We start from the raw sequence: 23,814 nt of genomic DNA on the forward strand, positions 1-23,814 counted from the left end.
GCCTTTAACAAAGGCACAGCTTTCATTTCTAATTCTTATTAACTGACATAAAGCAAGAATTGCACAACACTTTCTTCTCTGCCTCCACAGTCGAGTATGCCTCTGTAGCTTGATGGTGTCTATAAGCTTTTTAGGGGAATGTTCTTTAGCATCCAAGTACCACTAAATTACATAAAGTAGTTTTGCCTTTTGCTATTTGGTTTCACTAGAACCACCTCATCAAAAGCAATTTTCTGAGGCAGAAATAGCTCCTTCAGTGTTAAGTTCTACACATTCCACTGTAATAGAAATGATCCCGTACTGGGCTGTTTCCAGTGCTGAAAATCCCCCCTATGACCACAAGTTGCTAAATGGTTTGAATCCATCTCATTTAGATCCAGATGCTTAGCGGGTGTTAAGTCTGAATGGCTCTATTCAGCTGGGCCCTGCTGACTTTCAACAATGAAAGATCAACATTTTGCTTGGATTAAGATGCCACAAGACAGAACTTGAATGCTGATAACTTTTATATAATAGGATAGAGACTGAGCTGAGGGAGGCTGATGAAGAGAATAAGGCTTAAGCAGAGGTTTCTGTAGCCACAAGTTATCTGAGTAACCTGAAGTGACAAACTGACCATTTGTGAGACAGGTGATGGGTGCTGTCAGAAAGGAAACTTTCAGAAAAATAGCTAGCAAATAGCTTTTAGTGTTGTTCTAATTCAGTCTGCAAGTATCCCTCTATCAAAATTGATATCTATGGGTATAGATGGCAGAGATGTAATAGCAATATATATGTGAGTGTGTATATATATATATATGTATAGACTTGGTCTTGGATTATTTCTTGGGTTTTCATGATGCCCATTGGCCTAAGTTCATAACTGGGTTTATTTGTAGGGATTTTGTTTTGTCTTTGTTATAGCATAATGGCATATTTCTGAACCTAGGACAATGATCTAATGCTTTGCTTTAAAAAACACACACAGAATTAATTGAAACAGTGACATTTATTTTTAAATGTACAATTAACACTGTAAAATGTATTTTATAATATTATTATTATATAATATAATATTTTATAATTAATTTGATATTCAAACCTTGGTAACATCCACAACTCCTTGAAGGCTTCCTCCTCTGCTCCAAAAGCCTTAAAGAGGGCTGCAGTCCAGTCCCCAACTACCCTGATGTGAACACTGAAGAAGTCTTCCTCGGGAGCTGAGGTGAGGGTGAAGGGGTGCCACTCCAGTGGTGAGATCGATGAGCACTGCAGAAAGATATACTGGCCAGCTTCCATTTTAAAGCCATGTTTCTTCATGTGAAGCTCTAGGACCCCAGAGGAATGTGTCACCACCTGAGGAATAACAAAAGGTACGATATTATATTAATAATATATTAATTATACATATATTTTATATAGTTATAAATATGTATAAAATATATATTTATTTATAAATATATATTTTATGGTTTATATATAATAATATATTTATTTTCTGTGAGAAGAATAACCAGTTACATTGATGTACAGATGAATTATTAATAATTTGTACTTGAGTTCAAGTAAATTAAAATTGGGATGCACAGTAATTTTTATGTATCTTACAGATAATTGTCTAAACTTCATATTGTAGTGCTGTTGCTGTCCAATAACTTGAGAGTGTATATAGTTTATATGACACGTGGCAGCTCTCTTTATGAGTCTTAAGAGGCAGAGTAAAGTCTGTAATAAATCAATGTTTTACCATGTTTTTCCCTAGTAAAGTGGCATTTGCAAAAGTCTTCATAGGGATTTCCTGGAAAGAGTCCATCAGAGGGCCACGAAGATGATTAAGGGCCTGGAGCACTTCTCTGATGAGGAAAAGCTGTATGACCTGGGTCTGTTCAGCCTTGAGAAAAGAAGACTGAGAGGTGATCTTATTAATGTTTATAAATATATTAAGTGTGGGAGTCAAAGGGATGTGGCCAAAATCTTTTCTATCTGTGGGTATAGGACAAGGGGAAATGGCCATAAACTTGAGCATAGGAAGTTCTGTACCAATTAAGTGAAAGAACTTCTTTACAGTAAGGGTGACAGAGCATTGGAAAAAGCTGACCAGGGAGTTAGTGGATTATTCTCTGGAGATATTCAAGACCTGCCATGATGCCTACCTGTGTCCTGCTGTAGGGAGCCTGCTTTGCAGGGGGGTTGAACTAGATGATCTCTAGAGGTCCCTTCCAACCCCTACAATTCTGTGATACCCAATGCAAAATTACTCCTTGACAGGCTGGAATATTTTTCCGGTTTTACTAACATGTAACACAATTAACTTGTATGTATGCAAGGGATTATTGTTGGTTTGAAGAAACAAGCTTGGTGGAGTATACTAGGATTGAACTTTTATTAAAAGGAAATCTCGGTTTAGGAGGCAGTTTTGAATCATGCATGGCATAGTGAGATGCTCAGATCACAGCCGCCCTGTGAAATCAGCATAATTTACCCTGCATGCTTTTCCTTCACACAAGATAAGCCTCCTTCTGATCACTGGCTTGATACGCATGGACTTGGCTGCTCCAGCAGCCCCAGTTCACTCTGCTGTGAGTTAAACAGACCCTTAGCACACAGAGATATTTACAACTGGGACAAATGTCACAGTTGTACTAGTATCAATGATGCTTTGACTATTCATGCTGACTGATAATAAAGCCCTTCATCTCCTTGGAAGCCTTCAGATTTGAAAGTGAAAACTGTATCCTGATAAAGTTGAGGGTCTCTGTGCCATTTATGCAAGTGTAAGAGTTCCAGTTCAGTGGAAAGAGATGGTGTTTGCGCAGAGACATCTCTGCTGTGCTGTGATGGTGGAGCTTTGTGAGTCTGGTAGTTCATTAATCAAATTTGGTCCCATATGGAATATTCTTATGGACTTGCTATCAGAATAGATGCAAAACTAAAATCAATACTTGGCTGAAGCCATAGTTATGATGGAAGAGCTGCTGAAGCTAGAGGCAAAAAATAAGGTCATAATACGGATTATTTGACTATAGAAGAGGAAAAATAAATCACTGACATCATGTTCTTTTTACACAAACATGCAACCATGTTACATACCTTAGTAATGACCACTTCCTGTTGAAATCTCCAGAATCTAACAATTCTTTCACAGATATACACCACCACAGGAGTCACAACCCATTTCCAAGCCTGTAGAAAGTTCAATATTAAAAGAGAATATTTTTTCAACTTCTACAAAATTACATTGTATTCTTCTTTTAAATCTGCATTTAGCCTAAAATGTAAGTATTTACTTTCTCTTCTGTGATGTGTTTTTCATTTGCCTTTCTCACAAGAGTATTTCTGTTGCTACCATAGCAATTCTGGTGTTCTCTTGGAACAGACATATGGGACTCCGTCACAGACACAGTCCAAAAGCATTACTAATATCCATCTGTATTCTGGCCAAGTTCTTTAATATCCATTTCTACTATGAAGCAAAAGGATTAATCTGTTTAGAAGTTATATATAAACATCATTGGACCCTTGGAAGTACAGATACATATACTGATATAACATTACCCATCATAGACTTAGTTTTGTTGTTTTTTTCTCTTCAAAATCTGAAATATTTTAGGAGATTCAGATAGGAGTACATCATGTTGTCAGCTGTGAGTTTTCTAAAACTGCATGAGAAAACATTAAATCCTGAATATTCGATTAGAGAAATGGATATAATTCCATTTCTCTATCAATTAGTCAGCTTTTATTTCTAAGTGTTCAAAGGATTACTCTACTTCTTGTTGTGGACCACCAGAGCAGTCCAAGGGCTTGGCTATTCAAGAATACAAGCTGGTGATTTTACAGAGTTATACTATGATAATAGCTTAGATACTTAGATGTAACTGAATCCTTGGAATAATAAGTAATAAATAGGTAATAAGTAATAATAAGCAACAATAAATAAATAGATGGATAGATAGATAGATAGATAGATAGATAGATAGATAGATAGATAGATAGATAGATAGATAAAAGTAGGTGTTTTTTTGCAGTAGGTGTTTCCTACCCCCCCCCCCAGGAGATATTGTTTGCAGTTCAATTATCTATACAACACATTTTAGCCATTTGAGGACTCCTCAATGATACGACAATCAAGACTTAACTTTACTTACTGAAGCACCAACTTTTCCCCACAAGCTGAGTAACAGGGAATTTAAAGTATCTTTTATGAGAAGCAAGCTATAAAATTATGTGGCTTCCTTAGAAAGTGGTAAGAAGATGGAGCAGCAATTTCCCAATTTTAAGTCTTGAAAATTAAATTAAAAAAAAAAAAATCACAATGGGAAGGAACTTGTATAAGCCAGAAGATTCTGAGTTAAAGCAGAAACTCAACACTTCAGTTGTCCCAAAATACTACAGGTGTCTCTGCACAGTGGGTTATCTCACATCTTTAATATATTAGCATACATCAAGGCATAGTAATGATTAGACCTGTTTTTCCTCCCTTTCATTTGTGCTACCTGTAAATAAAAGCACGTGACAGGAATGCTAAGGCTGCAGGCTTTCTCATGCAAGAGCTAAGCTGAGATTTCAGATGTGACACTGCTCCTGTGCAACAGAGCTTTCAATCTGAAATATCTTGTGGCTGGTTTGGGACAATGAAGCATCCACCAGGAGGGCTGTGCTGCTAGACAACACAGCTCCTGGCCATCTAATCAGAGCATCTGTATTCTTGCCCAGGTGGTGCTTCCTCCTGTGATGAGAATGGACCAAGACAGCACAGCAATTGCATGATAGACACTATGAGGATAAAAGTTCAGATGCACTGGGTGTTACAGAAATGCTTAAACATCCTCAGTGGAAGGAGACAGGCAAAGACATGAACTGTGGAGCAGGTGTAGATGGCTGAGAGGGGGCTCAGCTGCCCCAGCGTCCCCAGGAGCCATGGCCAGGGGAGCATGTGCTCTGGTGTCTCTTTGCACAATCCCAGCTGCACATACACAAGGCTTTTCCCTCAGCTCCGTCATTTCTGTATTGCTGCATTTCTGCTGTTGCCTCAGCTTCTGAGCCTCTGAATGGATTTGTGCCCATCGATGCTTGCAAGCATCACACCATAATGCAGCACTCATCCAGCAAAGCGCTGTTCTTACAGACAATCGATGTGCCATACGGTATTATCACAATTCATTTAAAGTAATGTGACTTCGCAAGCACAGCCTTGAGTATGCAGGAAAGTGTGGCAAAGTAGGTTTAACACGGAGAAATGGAAGTTCTTTCCAGTTAGCTTTATGATAATGAATATCAAGGCATGCTGTTGGAAGCAAGTTTGTGTCTGTATTCACAGTGTGCAGCCACCTATTGATTTTTATGGCGACACTGTAGCTGAAATTTTTAGAGAGGCATTCATTTTCTCATTAATATTCTGTTTGAGTAGTGGCTAACAATAGTTTAGTTTAAGGAAAATCTATGTCAGCCATTAACAGAGCTGCAAGATACTGAATGCTAATTTTTCTCCTTCACATTAAAATATCCTTTTGTATGCTTTTTCTTTCTGGAAGAAACAACAAAAACTTGCATATGAGCAAGCTAAATCCTGATCTTTAAATGTTAAATGATCTTGTTTAGATGCTAGACATCTGACACACTGTACAAATCTCCTACTTAATTACCCCCTGTGGATTTGCAATCTTGTTGCAGTGAAACCACTCTTCTGTGGGACATTTTTCCTGCCTTTCATAATTTATTGTTTCAAATTCTCTCCATTTTACCTAACTGAAGATATCAAGGCTGGATGATAGGAGGTATGTGCCCCAAAGCAAGGACATAATCTTATCTTCAGTTTAGTCTCCCTTGGTAATTAGGCTATTAATATTAAAGCACTATTAGTTAAAATAATAATAATAATTTGCATCCTTAGCTCTCCTGTTTCACTGTGCTTTCTGAATCTCTACTCTTAAAAGATTTTCACCTAGAGACCATGTTTGTGCAATGAAATGAGCACATCAAGGCTATCACTGATGCTAAACAATAAAAAGAAAATGTACTAAAAAAAAAAAGCCAACAAAGCAAAACATAAAACCCACAAAAAAAAAAAAGAAAAAGAAAAAAAAAAGCAAAATCCAACCAACCAAGAAAAACAAAATTAGAGTCCAATTGTGAAATAAAAAGGAGTGCTGACTAACTAAAGAATCTTCCAGAAATATTAATTATTATTGCTAACTTTTCAAACTTTTCAAATCTCTCCATCTGTACATATAGATTATACAGGAGGTGGGGATCACTGTCTTCTCAGTGCACAGGGGGAGGTCACAGAACAGAAACGGGCAATTAAAATATGACACTGAGTTCCAGTCACTAGCATCACACACTGCAGCTCCCCTCACTCCCTATGACACACACACGGCCTCTCATGGAAAGATATTAAGCCAAAAGCAGAAGACAAATATCACTCTTACCGCAGGTTTGTTGCCAGAAAACTGCGGCAAAGGGCACTGAGTGGCTTTCTCCCATTCCAAGTAGTGATCTTTACAGTAAGTGACGTTGTGAAGCAGCATACTGTGAGGTGTCTGACCTCGGACTAGCTGACTTAGAACAAAAATATTTGTCAACAACACACCTCTTTGCAATATCTCTGAACATGTGTAGCTTTTGTACTAGTACTTGAATGCAGGCATGAAGACAACTGACATTTGAAAACAGGTCATTACAAGCCTATTCTGTTCTCTTTATGTTTCCCTTATGTTATGCTATGACTTTTCAATCAAGTACAAGAAATTTGTTACAGTATTGGTATACATTGCTGCAAATGAAGCTCTTGCAAAGAAAATGTGTGTCTTACTTTCTGTGTCAAAATCAGAAATATTTCCAAGTTCTTTGGAGCAGACACACTGACCCCCTCTGTATATGACCATCTGGTACTGTTTAGAGAAACAATAAACTTTAATGGAGACAGACCTTCTCTTTCTTTCTCTGCTTTCTAAATACATTTTTAAAAGCTTCAAATAAAGTTGGAGGACCGTAATTAGATGTGTGCTTTCTAAACATATTAAGTTTTAAGTTCTTTACTTTTGAGATTGCTAAGGATGTGAATTTTCCAAACATCTCAGTCTTGACTGCTCAGTTTTAATGTGTTTCAGCTGGTATTTACTGTGGGTAGAGAAGGAAGATTTTTATGAGAAACGCTGTTTTTTTCACATGATTTTTCTGTATTCTCCCTTCCATTCTCACTTTGACTCTACAACATTAGCCTGTCCTGCCTACGTGTCTTACAAGAGACAAGTGCTGTCTTCTTTTATGTGACAGTATCACCAGCTGCCACCAGTTTACACAGAAGACAGAAAAGGAAGAGGGCTTGAGTGAACTGTTACTTTTGTGAAGTCACCTGAGAAGGAAAAGACTCCTTTTCATAAGTAGGGTGGTAGAGATGTATTGGGGCAGCAAAAGCTGCTCTGTGGCAGTGCAATTCCCACTTGGTGAAAGCACTGGATTCATCTAACCCTACTAGATAATGCTAATAAGTGTCCTCTTTGAGGAGTGCTAGTCCGCTGTCTAGGCAGAGGGACCACGTGAACAGAAGACTTCCAAAGGGTTCTTTATAGTTGCTTGAAATTGGATCCTTACAGATTTAAAGAAGAGAATTAAGGAATGCTTTTTATTCAGACCAAGATAAAATTTACAACATTTGTTTGCAGCTGTGCCTCTGAAACTTGGGAGTAACCAATTAGGCCAAATGCAGGAGCCTTTCAAGGCCAAACTAACTGTAGCAGGTCTCAAATAACAAGGAAGGAAGTGAGGGAAGTAACAGAGCACAAAGCATTGTGCCAGCCTGTTACCTGCCTCGTGACAACTTCATGCACCTTGAGGAAGCAGACTTGTACACATTGTGTTGGGCTAAGAAGTTTCCATGTGTCAAAGAACAATGGTCAGTATGTACTTCAGTGTTTTATGAAACAGATGTAAAAAGGATAGTGTGACACTGTCCTTAAATCTGAAGAGTGCTACTATAGCTTCAGGCCATATGTACACCAGGTAGTCAGCAGAAAAAGATCTATAGAGAAAAGCACTTTTTATTGTGGGCCTTACACTGTGCACATTTGAGAGTTACTAAAAACTTAGGACTAGGTCTACTTTGGTCCCATGAACACAGAGACAAAACTGTTTGTATAATTTCATCTCCAAACACTCCACGTTATACAATCTGAGGTTGCGCAATAATATGAACCAAAACATAGTGAGAAAGACTGTGAGATTTGCCTCAAATCTACACTCCTTATCTGAATTAAAATAAGCATGTATATGTACTGCTAGAGATTCATAGTAAAACTATTGAAGTAATTACTGAAGATAAAGGAAAATGAGGGGAGGTGCAGAAGTGCAGAAAGCTTAACAAGCTTGTACAAGATCTCTTGAAAAATGCCTTACAAGAGTCATGGATTTAAGGAGTATTCCTTATTAATTGGAGCCCATAAAAATTTGTTCTGTAATGCCCCCAGTTCTCGGAGATGGAAGTTTATTCAATCTGAACTCCTTGATGCTGCAGTCATATGACAGGGAAATAGCAGAGGAGTGTTTGAAAGAACTAAAACACAGAAAAGTCCTTGGAGAAGTGGTGTGTACAAACCTCTAAAGGTTTTCAATTTGTAATCTGTCTCCAGGCAAAGATCTTAATTGTTTGTTAATAGAAAGGCACAGAGTCAAAGATTTGGGCTGTGTTTCATCTCTGACTGTGTACATATACCCCATGTGGTTCATCAGGTACTTACCCTGTACCATGGATTATTAAACCAGTAAAGAAAACCACAAAGAGATGGTGGGTATACCAGAACACCTCATAGTACGACTTTCTGATGAGTTCCGTGGATGAAGTCATGATCAGAACAAAAGCCACAGTTATTATAATTCCAGTTACTCCAGCTATGGTGGTCAGTACTTCTCCTGTTGTGTTCTAGAGTAAGCATACATTATTACTATTACTAATATTGTTGTTAGTAGTATTTTAACTGTTAATATTGTCACTGTAGTTACTATTACATATCAAGTCAAATTCTATGTTATATTTTCAGCATAGGAACAAAATCAGAACAAGGCACTCAGCCAAGGCAAACCTCCATTTCACTTCAGAAAAACATGGAAATTCACCTGTTCTATTTCTGATTGGGCTTGTCCCATACAGATTTATGAATGCTCACTGCCACTTATTTGTTTGAGGAATTTAAAGGAGGGAATCAGGCAGTTCCAGTACTACTTTGACCTATTTATCTTATGCAAAAGTGTCTCAGAATTAAAAAGGAAATAGATTAAAGAGAAGATTAAGCTTAGAGATGTATTAACCAAAGCAGCTCTACCAATTGTATTCCTTTGAGGATGATAAAGTGAGGTACTAAGTCACTTGGAAAGTGTGGGTCGCTTTTGTGCTTATTTTACCTCAAAGATTTTTACAGTGCTGTATAAAAATGGCATACTCTCACTTACATATATAGCATATCTTATTTGCATGTACCTTACCTGGATAATATTTAGTTTTTGAAATATATGTTTATATTCACATTTTTATACTTGTCAGAATTGAATCATTAATATTCTGGGCCAGAGCATGTTCCTTCTTGTTTGTGACTCACAGACATCAGCACAGGTCTGTTACATCTGTCTAAACCCACCAAGATAAACTGAACTGAGAGTGAAGACATATTTTGAACACAATAGTCAGATGCTGATCTCAGCTGTAAAGTGCAAATTGTGAATAATACCAGTAAGGATCTCACATGCAAGACAAGAATCAAGCTAAATATGCCAGCAGATTGTAAATGAAGCCCCCACTTGGCCTGCAAAGAATATATCTATTTTCCTAGGGCTGATGTCCAGGAAGGATGAAAGTGAGTATGCCTGCTGGATTGCGAGTTGGATCTGCAGCTTAGTACAGTAGAAATAAAACCCATATTGTATTTGTAAATTGCATTCATCTGATATGGAAACCCTAGAGGTGATAAAATTCCACAAAGTCATTTTTATCATCACTTTTTACAGTAAAATCATCCTTTCAAATATTCACACTTGACAGCACACAGCACATTTTCAAATTGGTGCCTGTGAAGAGTTTGTTCAGAACCTTCTACATATTAACAGGATTGATCTAGGTGATATTTTGAACATTTTCACTACAGTGTCTAGTTTGAATGTTGAGATGAAACAAGGAGAGATGTCAAAAACTCTTAGTACATTTCTACTGCAGGGTTACAATGGAATTGAAAAGGAAACCTGAGTTGTTGCTCTCAGAACTTTCCTCTCTGAAGTTAGAAGCAATCTTTGGTTTGCTTCCCTTCATAATTTATTAATTCTGAGTATAGCTACTGAGACACAAGTGGGAGATAAATATAAATATTAGAGGTTAGGATACAATCTAGGCTGTAAATTAGCAAGTAATTGTGGGGCACATTACTATGAGAAATCTGGAAAAAAACTCTGAAAATACTAGCTTTCTTTCTCTAGGGTATTTAGGATCTTAATGTTAATTAGAAGCCTACCTCTCAATTATATCACTACGGGAAGGCTTAGCAGAGAAAAAAATGCATACGGGAAGGCAGTGGGTTGCCATTCAGTACAGTGAGCTCTGCTCTGTTCTGGGGAAACATTTCACATGCACGTGGTAAGAGTGGGCACCAGCTATTCAGAGGTGACACAGCTCAGTCCTTGCTCACTGTTCTGCTCTGGCTACTTTGTCAATACTGACATCAAGGCTTCTGCATTCATAATATTGAGACCATTAATTTGCTTGTTTTTCTTGAAACTCAGTAACTGTTTATTTGCTTGTTTAGAAAGATGCATAAGCAAAAGTCACATTTAAACTAGAGAATAATGGGGAAAAAAAAAAAGGGACAAAATACCTTATAATTGAAAGGTACTATGAAATCCTACCATTGATTGTCCATCCATTATCTCACTTTGTTTCTGATTGAAAGGGCCCACTCCGTGGTTTTTGAACAGCTTTCACCACAAGCTGAGTTTGTGGGAACTTCCTCAAATATTGAAACAATACATATGTGAGTCTTTTCCACTACTACTTTTGAAGCCTGAGAGCATGCAATAGCATACAACACTATACACAAAAAAGCAAATAGTGTCTGATGAATTGTGTAAGGAATGAAGCTGAGCAACTTCTGCATGTTTTATTTGCATGCATTGCAGAATGGATGTGTTTTTCTGTATCTTGCAAGCATGTCATGCTGTTGTGAGGTAACTAGGAAGCAAGCAGGATGCATGGTGTCATTATTTCCCCAAGGTAAGCAGAGACATTCATTTGCAGGACAGAGATGTTTGTAGTCCTGCACACACTGTCACTGGCTTCCTAGTACTAAGCAGCAAGCCTCTGGATGCTGTTGGATGTGGTCTTCCTTGGGGAGCCTCACTCAGGACAGAACCAACTCACAAACTGGGAAAATATCCCACTGGGAGAGACAAATAGCAACAGTGAAAGAAATGTGGTGTGTTACTGTTGTTTGATTGCTGTTGTTTCTTTCTAGAAAGAAGTTGAGTTTGCTCCATATATTTACAATTTATTTTAGTTTTTAAAATTCGTTACAGATTTGTTTCACTGTCAACAATTTATAAGGTCCTTTAGACTTCCCCCTACCTGTTTCCTGGCAAACCAATTAAAATACTATAGGTGTTTCTCTGAGCTAAGTAACCTGAAATTGCAGCTCTGAGTAAGTGTTTTCAGCTGAAATTGAGGTTAACCTCTGGCAGCACCTTCTTGCTCTGGTTAAAAGGCTTTGAAATATAGTTTTCCTGAGAGTAAGATACACAGAGGAAAACTTTCTACATGAAAAAAAAGTGACAGCTTACCGTTTCGTAGGTCCTGATTGGGTTCAAGTAGCTTTCATTTGGACTCTTGCCAAGGCCAGAAAGTTTATTCTGTAGACCCCCTGCTTCCTTCGACTGGCTGTTACGATACCTCTCTATATTAATCAAGTGGGCAACAATGTGGATGGCTGCATGAGAGAAGAGAGTCACAGAACTGGAGACATGCTTGTGTGTATCCTCACTGTGAGAAGAAGCCCCATTGAGCACACACTACCAACTATTTGAAAAGCCTGTGCATAAATTGAGAGCTTTGCAAAAAGTAAACTAACAATAAAAGGAAAATTTTGTCTGATATATATTCACTGTGTAGCAACTGGTTCAAACCAGAGAGAACAGCTGCAGGGTCATCTCCCTCCCATGTTTACAGTTGAGTGTCCTGCAAGCTTCTGTGTCATCCAAGGCAAAGCTGTTTACCTTGGGTTTCAAAGTGTTAAAAGTAGATTTATTAAAATCCACATTTGTTTGCGGTTGTTGTTGTTGTTGTTGTTGTTGTTTTTCCTTGAATATTCCAATATATGCCAAGGTCTAATATCACTACATAGAACACTAACTTGTCCATTTTAGGCGCAGACTTGCAATGGGGAGATTTAAGAGATGCTTTCTAAATCTTCCCCTATCAACAACTAGATATAGCATCACAATATGCTGGTGGAGCATGGGAATCCCACAGGAACTGTTATTTTAAGTAAAGACCTGAATCACAGGGTTAGCTCTGATTTGCCCTCAGCAGCATACATTACTTCTACTTGCAGCATTATCCCCAAAGGGATAGGAAGTGACCAGTGTAGAAAAATGCATAAGCCAAGTAAGAACTTCCTCATAATCCTTTTTTCAAGTGGAAATATGATAAAAGAAGGAATAAACCCTTTGTTTTATTTAGGTTAACATAGATAAAATCATAATCACACTAGGTGCAGAGTTTCATAGCTTTTGGTATGATAGATTTTAAAATCCATTACAGGCAAGTTACAATTAACACAAAACATTAGATACTGAAGGATGAAAAGCAACAACAAAAAACCATTAGATGTTTACAGAAGAGCTATTAGGATACACTATTTCAAGATTTTATAATTATCTTCCTGTCATCATCTCTCCTTCAGGCTTTATCTGTTCCTGTCCCTGACCATTTAAAAAACCTTGTAAAAAGAAATATTGGTAATAAACCAAATATTGTCTGCTTCCCTGAACAATCAACTCTCAAAAGAAGTTTGTTTTTTTTTTTCTTTTCTTTCTTCTTTTTTTTTTCCTCATTCATTTTTTTCTTTTTTTGTCTTTTTTCTTTTTCTTCCTATTTTTCTTTCCCTTTTTCTTTTTTTTCTTTTCTTTTCTTTCTTTTTTTTTGGGGGGGGGGAGGTGGGCTTTTTAAATTTTCTTTCTTTTCTCCCTTTTTTGTTATTCCTTGCACAAGAGTGATGCCTTACTATACTAGTCATTGTGTAGCCACTAAAAACACTGGATTAACTGTTTAAGGGTTTTTGGTTTTTGGATTAACTTAGTGAGTTCTCTCTTCCCCATGTGGTTCCTAAACAACACGTGGAGAGGGCTGTGGTCATGGGAATACTAGTCTAGAAAGAAATCAGAACATGAAGTAGCCTGTGCAACAAAGTGAAAGATCACATTGCCCTCCAAGAGCAGCTTTGCCTGCCTGTCTAGGCTGAAGAGAGGTTATTTCCACTCATTTCTGACGTGATCCTTCTAGAGCAGCAGATGTCCTTTTTTTTGACTGTCAAGTTACACTTCACACAAAACATAATGTTAGCTTAGGGACTCTTCCCACCTTTTCACCTTCTCTGTCTCATTGCTCCATGCTTAGGCACTCACTGGGAGATGAAAGACATTTTTCTAAAGTACTTACCATGTGTAACTTAAAGTAGAAACTTAAACCAAAGTATCTGTCCTAGTCACTAGACTGACTGGTTATTCTCTTGTGTACTGTTCCCTGATGAAACCTTTAATTACAATAATCAATTATTTATTGGCATGGAAATCCTGAGCACCCACAGTACAAAATTTTTTGACACATTTTTTCTGATTTTTTTGTCTATTTGGAATAATAAATATATATAAACGGGAATAGCTTCAGCAGGATGGAAATTGAATTCAAACAGATATAAAGTGCACAAGATAAAATGAGCTTGGAAATTAGAAGGCAGATCCGGGCCATCAAAGGAAGTTTGTGACCACCAACATTAGAGGTTGTTGGGCTCGGTGACCCGGACATCTTATGTATGTTCCCATAGATTATTGGCTGCATGTGAAGCAGAATGGCCAATGCCAGGCCCAAGGCACTGGCTGCAGCACTGTACTCAGGATGCTGGAAGATAGTGTGAGACCACAAATGGAGTGCGAGATATGCGGGTGCAGGATGTAAGAACCCAAATGCTTAAAAGGCTCCAAGCTGCAGGGTTGAGGTTGCAGCTGAGTGTAGGTTGTGACAATCTGTTCCTAGGAGTACAGCTGATGTACAGGCAGTATATAAACACTGTTTATGTATTTGTGTAACAGCATTTTGAAGTGCTAAGTGGGAAAGGGGGAGCTGTTCCTACATGGTGCTCCCTTCAGAACAGATGTTTTGGCTTGCTAGGGACATTATTAGAAGCAACTGGAGGGAAATCAAGTCATTGCTTAAAGAGGACCTAATTTCTCTGACATCTGACAGAGACCACTTGGAGAACAGGAATGAGGGGTACCAGACAGCTGGCTGCTGTAAGTTGTAAAATAACATACTGAGTGTGGTCCCCCAAAAACAGGGAAGTTTTCAAGTTTGGAGCACCTTGAGAATGAATCTCTGAGTGGTTTTACATTGAGCAGCCACACCTCAGCATCTGCAAGTTGTTAGTGGTGCAATCAGTAGTGGCACTTGGGCTTTTTCCATACCCACAGGATGGGTTTTATAACCCATCTCTGTCCAGAGAATCTGTGGATGCCCCATCACTGGAAGTAGTCAGGCCAGTTTGGATGGGGTCCTGGGCAGCCTGATCTAATGAGAGGCAAATCTGCCTATGGCATGGGGTAGGAACTGGATGGGCTTTAAGGTGCCTTTCAAGCCAAGCCATTCTGTCATTCCCTAGCTCAGTCATGATATAAATATTCATCACAGCTTTGGGATCAAATGTATTTTACACAGTTGGAATCCTTAGTTTTTTTTTACCGATGCTGTTCCCTGGAACACATAAACTTAAGTTTTGGACTACACTTGCTCATTTAGAATAGCAACACTGACTGGATTTGGAGGCTTCAATCTGTATTCATAGTATAACTTATTTTATTTCACCTTTGAAATTCTTAGGTTTGTAAAATATGGATATGGCACACTCTGAAATCTTCATGCAAAATGAAGATATTTCTGTTATTTGGAAAGCTATGAAATATTGCACTTTCCTCAGAGTGCAGGATTGTGCCTGGTTTGTGCAAATTCTAGTCATGTCAGCAGTGACAGGAAACCTACTGCTATCTGCTACATACTGAGTGCTGGAAATGAGATGAGATGGTAGTTTCTTCCATATTCCTTAGCAAAGTATTTGCAATCCTGAACAACAAGAACAAAAAAAAATCCTGTGGGTTGAATAGACTTCATTTCTCCAGAGGACCTCTAGCCTAAGATTTAATAAGGTAATCTGTTATCAGATTTCCCTGGGATAAGGGATCTGTTTTCTTTAACTTAACCCAGTGAGGTTTTTTTTCTGCAAGCTATTAAAATATACCATTATGTCCAACTGTATATTGTTCTGCTTTACTGTAAATGTTATGGTCAATGGAATCATCAACTCTCAATCTTCTTTGGGAATCTTTCCTTCTGGGTAATATTTTCTCCAGCTTTCATGTACCAGATGGAAGGTATTACAAGAGTGGGAGACTTCCAGAATGAACAGGATAGGTCTTGTTTTCAAGCGATTCTGTGGTAACTATTAACATATAAAATATAATGATACACTGAAAAATATTAACATTCAAGCTAATGTACTGAATATGTCAGTTTACCTCAATTTCCCGTGATCTTAAATTTTAGTTTGAGTGTCATTAGAATAATACTTCTGATGTTGTTCTGTGCTGCCAGGAAAAAAACGATTCAGTCTAAAAGTAAATTATAGCTGGATGGTAAGAGTACTGCAAAGATCTAATTCCATTTTCAGTGTGGTTCATTTAATGTACAATAATTGTAGCAGACTAAAAAGTCTGGCACTGGATACATTCCCATTAGCTAAAATATTTTACATCCCTGAAGTATATTTTCTGAAGGTTCTTCGTATCTGCAGTGTATAGAATTTATCAAGCAATTTCAAAACTTAAGTACAAATTTCTGAAATCTGCACTTAGAACAGCTGTAGTCTTTTTCTTTTGTTTGTTTGTTTTTCCCCTGAACTGCTTAGATAAGCTAACTGTGGGAGCAAAGTTTCGTGTATTCAGCATTGAATTTTCAATTCAATGTTTTCCTCATTCTGCATGACTAAATATAAAGTACAGTATAAATCATACAATCATTTAGAGTTCTCTTTTTATATCAGTGCATGAAGACTGAAGGACTTCAACTGCTTTTTTTTTTTTTTTTTTAACAACATCTGGAACCTCTAAAGCACTTAATATGAATTAATTTGTGTTTGACCCTGAGATGTTTTATGTGGTCCACCTCTGAGATCAAATAAAAGGTTTTATTGGAAGGAGTGGAAGAGGAAAAGGGCTGCTATTAGAGCATGGTGTTTACAGTACATATTCTTAAATACAAAGAGATGTAATTAAATTATCTTGAAAGTCTGGTCAATTTAGCTCATCTTATTCAGCCAATTGTGCCTTCAGTGAAGCATGCACAACTCTCACTGAACCAAACAGGAATTGCATGTGTTTATCTGAGGACAAGATTTCTCTCTCTTTTTCTGCATGCCTGTACAGGATAGAAATCAAATCGAAGCTTGCAGCTAGCAGTTAAGTATTTTGGTTAACCAGCACATCATAGTACAATTAAAGGGTCAAATCTGGACCTTTCTGCTCATGGTGAGGAGAACAGCTATGCAGTAACTTAAGCCAAGAATAGGCAAGTCTGCCCCTGAGTTTGTCAGAAGCCAAACAGACCTGGCATCTTTGCATTTCTGTATGCATTTTGCATATTTTTTAAGAAAAGCACACTACTGGAATTTGTGAGGAGCAGAAAGCACCATTCCAATCAGACTAATTACAAAGAAACCCACTGTCTTTCCCCTACTTTCCCTTAATTTCTTAAGCTTTATTCACATTATAATTCAACCACCGTTGCAGGAATAGATCTGTATAAATTTTCTACAAGCTTCAAAACAATTTAACAAATAGGTGGTTCTTCAAAACATGCACTGTAATGCCAAAGTAAAAAAGTTCCATCAGCACTGCCCACTTTATAAAAGGTAAGAATGATAGTAAAGACAATGGAGTAAGAAAATGGAGCTGTAGAGAGTGCTGTTTACTATCTCTTGTAGATGTTTTTAGGTACAGCCTACCAGCTCTCATCTGCAAAGTCTCTTTAAGAATTAGAAAGCATTTGCACTGATCAGACTGAGAGTGCATGAAACAATGGTTTTATTCTAGCAGAATTACAGATACATAAGGAAGATTTATTAGTGGATAAATAACTCCCAGACAGCTCTTATCACAGACAGGCATGCAGAATGCAGGAAGCCAAACTAAGCAGAATTCCCTTTACTGAATTTTCAATGATGCCCTTGATTATAGATAGCATTGTTTACCCTCTCTTTCCTCCAACTTCCCTCTTCCACTAGTCTCTAATTATATCCCTTTACGACCTGACCAATTAAAGCTAGATCTTGGATTTGTATTAGAGTTGATGAAAAATTAAAGACACAGATGTACTTTTTCCAAGGCCATTCGTACCTTAGCTGAGCTGTCTCACTGCCTGAAGTCAGACAATACTGGTGTCACACTGACTATTTTTAGCATGCTATTAAATAAATATGCTGGAATAGCACCACCTGGCAAGCTGAGATGAATGCATGTAACTTTAATAATAAAGGAGTCTACAATTTTATATTGTGAGGATAAGATTACTGATCTGATCTGCAGATTGGTTTAAATTCTTGCTGCTACATTTAGGCTATTGATCATACAGGGGAGAACACTCACTTAACTAAGAGTTACTAAATTGCAATAGTCTAATAAGAGTTGACTAGGCTTCTGTGTAGCAAAAGGAAATACAGGAAGAACTTGGATAAATAATGTGTCAGTTGATAGAAAAATGGCATCTATTTATACATCATTTTAACATTGTCAGAGTTTTTAAAAAGGAACTCAATATACTTGTGGGCACCTTTTTTTTTTCCCTGAAAAGAGAGTGCTAGTTTTCTTTCACTGTATGTGCTATAGATTGATTTCTTTTTCTTTTTCTTTTTCTTTTTCTTTTTCTTTTTCTTTTTCTTTTTCTTTTTCTTTTTCTTTTTCTTTTTCTTTTTCTTTTTCTTTTTCTTTTTCTTTTTCTTTTTCTTTTTCTTTTTCTTTTTCTTTTTCTTTTTCTTTTTTTTCTTTTTTTTTCTTTCTTTTTCTTTTTCTTTTTCTTTTTCTTTTTCTTTTTCTTTTTCTTTTTCTTTTTCTTTTTCTTTTTCTTTTTCTTTTTCTTTTTCTTTTTCTTTTTCTTTTTCTTTTTCTTTTTCTTTTTTTTTTTCTTTTTCTTTTTCTTTTTCTTTTTCTTTTTCTTTTTCTTTTTCTTTTTCTTTTTTTTTTCCTTTTCCTTTTCCTTTTCCTTTTCCTTTTCCTTTTCCTTTTCCTTTTCCTTTTCCTTTTCCTTTTCCTTTTCCTTTTTTTCCATTTGAAATTTAATTCCAGGCAACCATGTTTTTGGCTATTCTTTACCCAAGACTGACTACACAATGATGTAGTGTTTTCCCAAAAGATATATTTGTTTTTCACTTTTCTGTTGTGGAAGAATTGTTTTTTAAGTTGTCATGTCTTTTTGTTTGTTTGTTAATTAAATTTCCCTGTATGTTGTTTTTTGCTTCAATTATCTCATCAACTACTTGCTCATTTTTTATTCTAGGAAAAGAAATCAAATCAAACCAGCCAAAGACATACACATGCACACAACAACACACCAAAAAAACAAACGACCCCTTATTTTCTCTCTTGAGAGTTATAGAATTAAAAAGTGATGCTTTCTGTTATTTCATATCAGCTCTATGTGTCTGTCTTCTTAGACATACTGAGGCCATAAAAGTAATCACTTTTCTAATAGACTTGCACTTCCCAAATTGTCCATCTTAATGCACTAGGAAACGTTTTATATGAATGTAAAACCAAAAAACATAAGAGCTCTGACTGTGCAGTTTTACTTTCTTTTTGGAGCATGACAAATTATACATTAAGTAGAAGCTGGTTAGTTTACATTCCTGGGTTGATTTGTTAATTAAAGAAGCAATGTTGCATTCTATAGGAATCTGCTATATGCTGAAGCTGAACTCTGATGAATGAATGGATATGACAGATAAGTAAAACATGATAATATACTATAGGATGCACATTCTCATCTGCCCGCCTTCTGCTTTAAATTCTTTAATGCTACATACAAGGGCCAACTTTTAGCTGTTGGTTCCTGACAGTGATACTAACTCTATCTGTTTGTCTTCAATATATGGGGACAATGATACACACAGAGGAAAGCAGTTCCTACACACTGGCTGAAAAGTACATTGGGACCAAGATCTAGCCTGACAGCCAGCCTAGGGGAAATACTTCTATCCTTCAATGTATTTTGCTTGTAAATAACCCCGATTAACTCCTCCATCCACTTTTTCTAAGAGAACAATGCTACCTTTACCAGATACCTCCCCTTTGCAATGCTTTTATGTCTTTCATATCACCTTTTGTTGTTCCTTCTCTGCACACTGCTCTTCCCTACACTACTCTCATTCCCCATGTGCCTTCTAAATTCCCCCAAGCTCTATTTTTCTCCAGGTCCTTTAACCACCTGGGGAAGGTGTCATGTCTTCTTCCCAGCCAGGCAAATGAATATCAGGTCAATAGTCAAAGGGACCAACAGAGAAGAAAGTTTGAGATTTCGAGATGCAGGATTTCCCTGTACCTATATCCTACTTTTTAAAAATATGTTGGAATTTAATGATTTTGAGATAGCTACTTGTCTCAAAGTCAGATGAAATTTTTTACCTGATTGAAGAAGATGTAACAGAGGACAGATGAACAGTGTAACTCATAAACACTATTTCCTTAGGAAAACAGACTATAATGCTATTTCATGTCTCCAAACATCTGCTCTCAGAAGTACAGTGAAAGTTATTGAAACCAAATTTAAGAACATGCAAGCTGGTCACATCAACTAAAGGGCAACCAATAGTTACTATCCAAGTCGAAAGCATTACAAATGGTTAATAAAATGAGGCTCCTCAACTTGTTTGAAGATGCAGTTATCAAATGTTAGTACTAAAATAGCACATGTCAGAGCTGATGGCATTATGCAGAATCACTGTGAAATCCAAAATAGTTCAAAGGCAAAGAATAAAAACAACAACAAAAAAGCTTACTTGCATTTACAGCTATTCCATAGGCAACCACCTTGTGAAATGCAATGTTTTTGTCAAGCTGTCTCCTTGATGCTCTTCCACAGCACTTGGTAAAAAAGCAGAAGTTGTTTTATATCATTTCTATTACTATTTGCAACTTGTATTCTGGAAAGGAGGCTAGAAGTATTCAGTATAGCTAAAAATGAAATTCTGGTTCAAACTTAAACTTTGGGGCTCAAGTAACTGTTTTTGATTTAACAGCACTCCAAGATTTCTTAGAACTATTCAGCTTATATAGGGGCTCAAATTCAGGTTGGGCAAAACTGCTTACCTCTGTGACACTTGAGCAGCTTATCTGAGCTGACAGCTCATTTGCTGGCATAAGAACTCCAGTGATGGCTGTTCTCAACAGACTGGGGCCCTGCTGCTTGCAAGCTTAGGAATTGCAATGAGAACATTTTTACTGCATTTGGGAAGTGGAGACATTAGGATGGCAAGTCTGTATAGGTCTCAGGTGTTTGCATGCCTGTGTGGTATTGAGTCACATTTCCATTACTGGATGTACAACAGATGATGGACAACAAGTGGCTCTGCACAGAGCCCACCTGGGGCTGGGCTGGGCTGCAGTGAGCCAAAGCCAACACTCTCTGCGGGAATCTCAACAGCACCTGCAGGCCCAACTCAGCCTCTGAAATACATGCTGGCTGGCTGGATTGCTTGCTTGGTTGGGCACAGTGTAGTGCCAAAGATCCTGGCATGTAATCGTGTTGCTTCCCAACTAATAAACCCTCCAAAAATCTGGAGCATCTCAGGATGCCATGAGCTTCCTCCAATGGTCACTGGATCCAGCCTTGTGCTGGCCATGCTGGAATCAGCCAAGTTGCTCCCTGCTGAGTGCACAATGTTGTTCAGAAAATCAAAATATTGATCGTCTGTGAGAAGTGTACCACTTCTCCAAGTTCTTAGTGTTTAAGTGGGCATGCAAATATTTTATATTAATTCATAAACTAATTCAGAAATTCAGGACTTTTAAAAGAAATTCTCAGCTCCGTTAGACTGAAACAGTCATAAAACAGTGATTATTTGCAGTCTAAATACTGGCTGAAATGTGACAGTATTGAAGGATAAAAAGAAAGAAAAAACAATATTGAAAATAGGAAGCAGGTTTAAATGAAAGAAATTAATGCTATGATTTCTATATTCCAGTTGTTCTTAGAGTTGTGAAGTCATCAGTAATTTTTATTCAAACGTGATATTGGAATTCTAATAATTATTCTCATAATTCACTGCAAGGTGAAGCTATAACTAGTAGGGGTAAAGTCATACGTACTTCCTATTTGTGGTGCCAAGGTTAATGTAAATGTTTCTGAGCAGACAACCAATCAAATACAGAAAATACATGCTCACAAGAAGGAAAGAACTAAATGGTGCCCACTCAGTCAAAAGGGCTTAGACATGTTCCTTATTATCCTTGTGACATGTTTATCTGTACTTTTCCTCTCACTGATTTATTCTTTACAAACTACACAGGATGCTCATGATATTTAAATATTCTCTACATTTGGCTGAGTTGCATTCTTACAACCTCTTTTTGTTGATTCTCAGTTTTCACTTCATGACACTGTGCTATGCAGTGGCTGCCAAAATCAGTGTTGCATTGGGTGCTGTGTTAAACAAGTAATTTGTTTCTTCTCTGTCATGAGTACTGACAATTTAAATGGTAATAGCTAGGCAATAGTGTACAGACTTGTCTATCAAAATTTAAGATTCCTTGGAAAATGTTTGATATGGACAATATTGTGGAACTACAGAAGTAAAAAGGAGAGGATAATATGGCTATTTGAGAAATGGTACTTACAATGCTTGCTCCTCTTAAGAATGAAATAAGATTTCTACTGACTGGTAACAGGATTAGCATGCAGTTAAAATTAAGGCATGTTGCAGAAGCTCTCGCCCAAGCCAAGGTTGACTGTACATATAACAGCAGAAAGAAATTAGATTACAAGTTTGGAACAGAAGAAAAAAAAAAGAAGAAAACACTACAGTAACATAATACTTTTATATGAGAAAATTACTGCTAAGAATAAAAAAATATTATCATGAAAGGTGTGAATAAAATCAGATTACGCATTCATTCTTCTTGTGGAGCCTTTTAACAATCAAATTCATACTTACTCCCAGAATAATCCGTGTATAAATGTAAGCATCTTCATCTTCATACCAGTGGAAGGTATCAATAAACAGATATAAATTCAAGCCCAGCCACACCAACTACAAAGTAGATAGGCTGCAGATTAGTGAAACAGAATATTTTTTAATGCATATAAAAGTAATTATTGTATAGTTTGAAGAGAAATACTTCAAAATCAGTGTGCAATGCATCTCTTGATCACAGATGATACAAATCACGAATGCCTGCTGGAATGAGGCTATCTGTTAGCAAATTCAGGATTATAGCCCTATCCCCACATCCCCAACAGAGGATGCAGATGACATTTACTGTGTGGTGGTAAACTTGATCTTAACACAGGGCTTAGCCTGGTGTCTAAAAAGGCAATAAAACTTAAAGAATTCCAGAAACAGAGCGAGTTAGAAGCTGAGGAAATTCCTTTCCCTACCCTTCATATTCAACTCACCAAACCTCTGAAAATGATACATAATATAATTTGAAGTACAGTTCCAATCCTGTCTTCCCTTTATCTGAGGACTAATGTATACAGACTTAAAAATAATTAAAAATAAAACAGTAAGACTTCAAATTGTTTTTAAGACCAGTTATAAAAAGGTTGTTGAATATTTTATAGCAAGCTTTACATTTAGCTTGGGAGTATTACTGTAAGCAAACCATAAAATGTCTTTAACAAGCTTGAAATATTTATACATATCCAGTTAGATTTTTTAATGCTAAAGATACTCACTAATAATAGGACTGAGAGTTTTTCATTCAAAATCCAACATGCCATCCTGAGTGTCTCTTCTATGCTAGCAGCAGCTGAGTCTTGCCTTCCAGTGTAACCTGAGTTTTCTGTCTGTTCATCAGGCTTTTCTAGTGAATCCTTTTGTCTTTAGATGTTAATAAGCACCTAGTGGGACCAGGAGTCCTCCAGGAATTTTTTAATTAAAATCTCCCTGACAAGAATAGATCACCCAAGTGACATGTCTCATGACCAGTGTAAATAAAGTGTTGGTCATTGCCCAGTCTTTCCTCCCCTCAAAGTTATTTTTCAGCAAATAGGAAATTCTGTCATTATATTGCTCTCTTTACTCTTTTACTGGCAATTACTGGTTTTCTTTTTTCTTTTTCTTTTTTCTTTTTCTCTTTTCTTCTTTTTTTTTTTCTTTATTTTGGAGTAGCAGTGGTGGGGTTGTTTTTTTTTTTTTGTTTGGTTGTTTGTTTTTGTTTTTGTTTGTTTGCTTGTTTTCCTTTCACTTTTCTGTTTGAGCAGAATGCAATGCATCTTCATGATGTCTCTTTTAATTTAATAACAAAAATGAGTATCTTTTATACATG

General features: G+C 37.0%; 1 protein-coding gene across 1 annotated transcript in view; it reads right to left on the reverse strand.

The window, feature by feature from the left end:
- The window catches only part of NOX3 (NADPH oxidase 3), a 36,308-nt gene extending 13,042 nt beyond the window's left edge, over positions 1 to 23,266 (reverse strand). The window contains exons 1-9 of the mRNA XM_065732462.1: positions 23,222 to 23,266; positions 22,479 to 22,574; positions 22,162 to 22,272; positions 20,325 to 20,409; positions 11,794 to 11,939; positions 8,718 to 8,899; positions 6,411 to 6,540; positions 3,070 to 3,162; positions 1,082 to 1,335 (exon numbers count right to left, since the gene is read on the reverse strand). Of these exons, the coding sequence (XP_065588534.1) occupies positions 1,082 to 1,335; positions 3,070 to 3,162; positions 6,411 to 6,540; positions 8,718 to 8,899; positions 11,794 to 11,939; positions 20,325 to 20,409; positions 22,162 to 22,272; positions 22,479 to 22,574; positions 23,222 to 23,266 (1,142 nt within the window). The remainder of the gene's footprint in view (positions 1 to 1,081; positions 1,336 to 3,069; positions 3,163 to 6,410; positions 6,541 to 8,717; positions 8,900 to 11,793; positions 11,940 to 20,324; positions 20,410 to 22,161; positions 22,273 to 22,478; positions 22,575 to 23,221) is intronic.
- Between the last annotated feature and the right edge of the window lie 548 nt (positions 23,267 to 23,814).

Source organism: Cyrtonyx montezumae, unplaced genomic scaffold (genome assembly GCF_038088225.1).
Source record: "Cyrtonyx montezumae isolate F1298 unplaced genomic scaffold, pur_monq_1.0 scaffold_0, whole genome shotgun sequence".
Taxonomy (NCBI): Eukaryota; Metazoa; Chordata; class Aves; order Galliformes; family Odontophoridae; genus Cyrtonyx; species Cyrtonyx montezumae.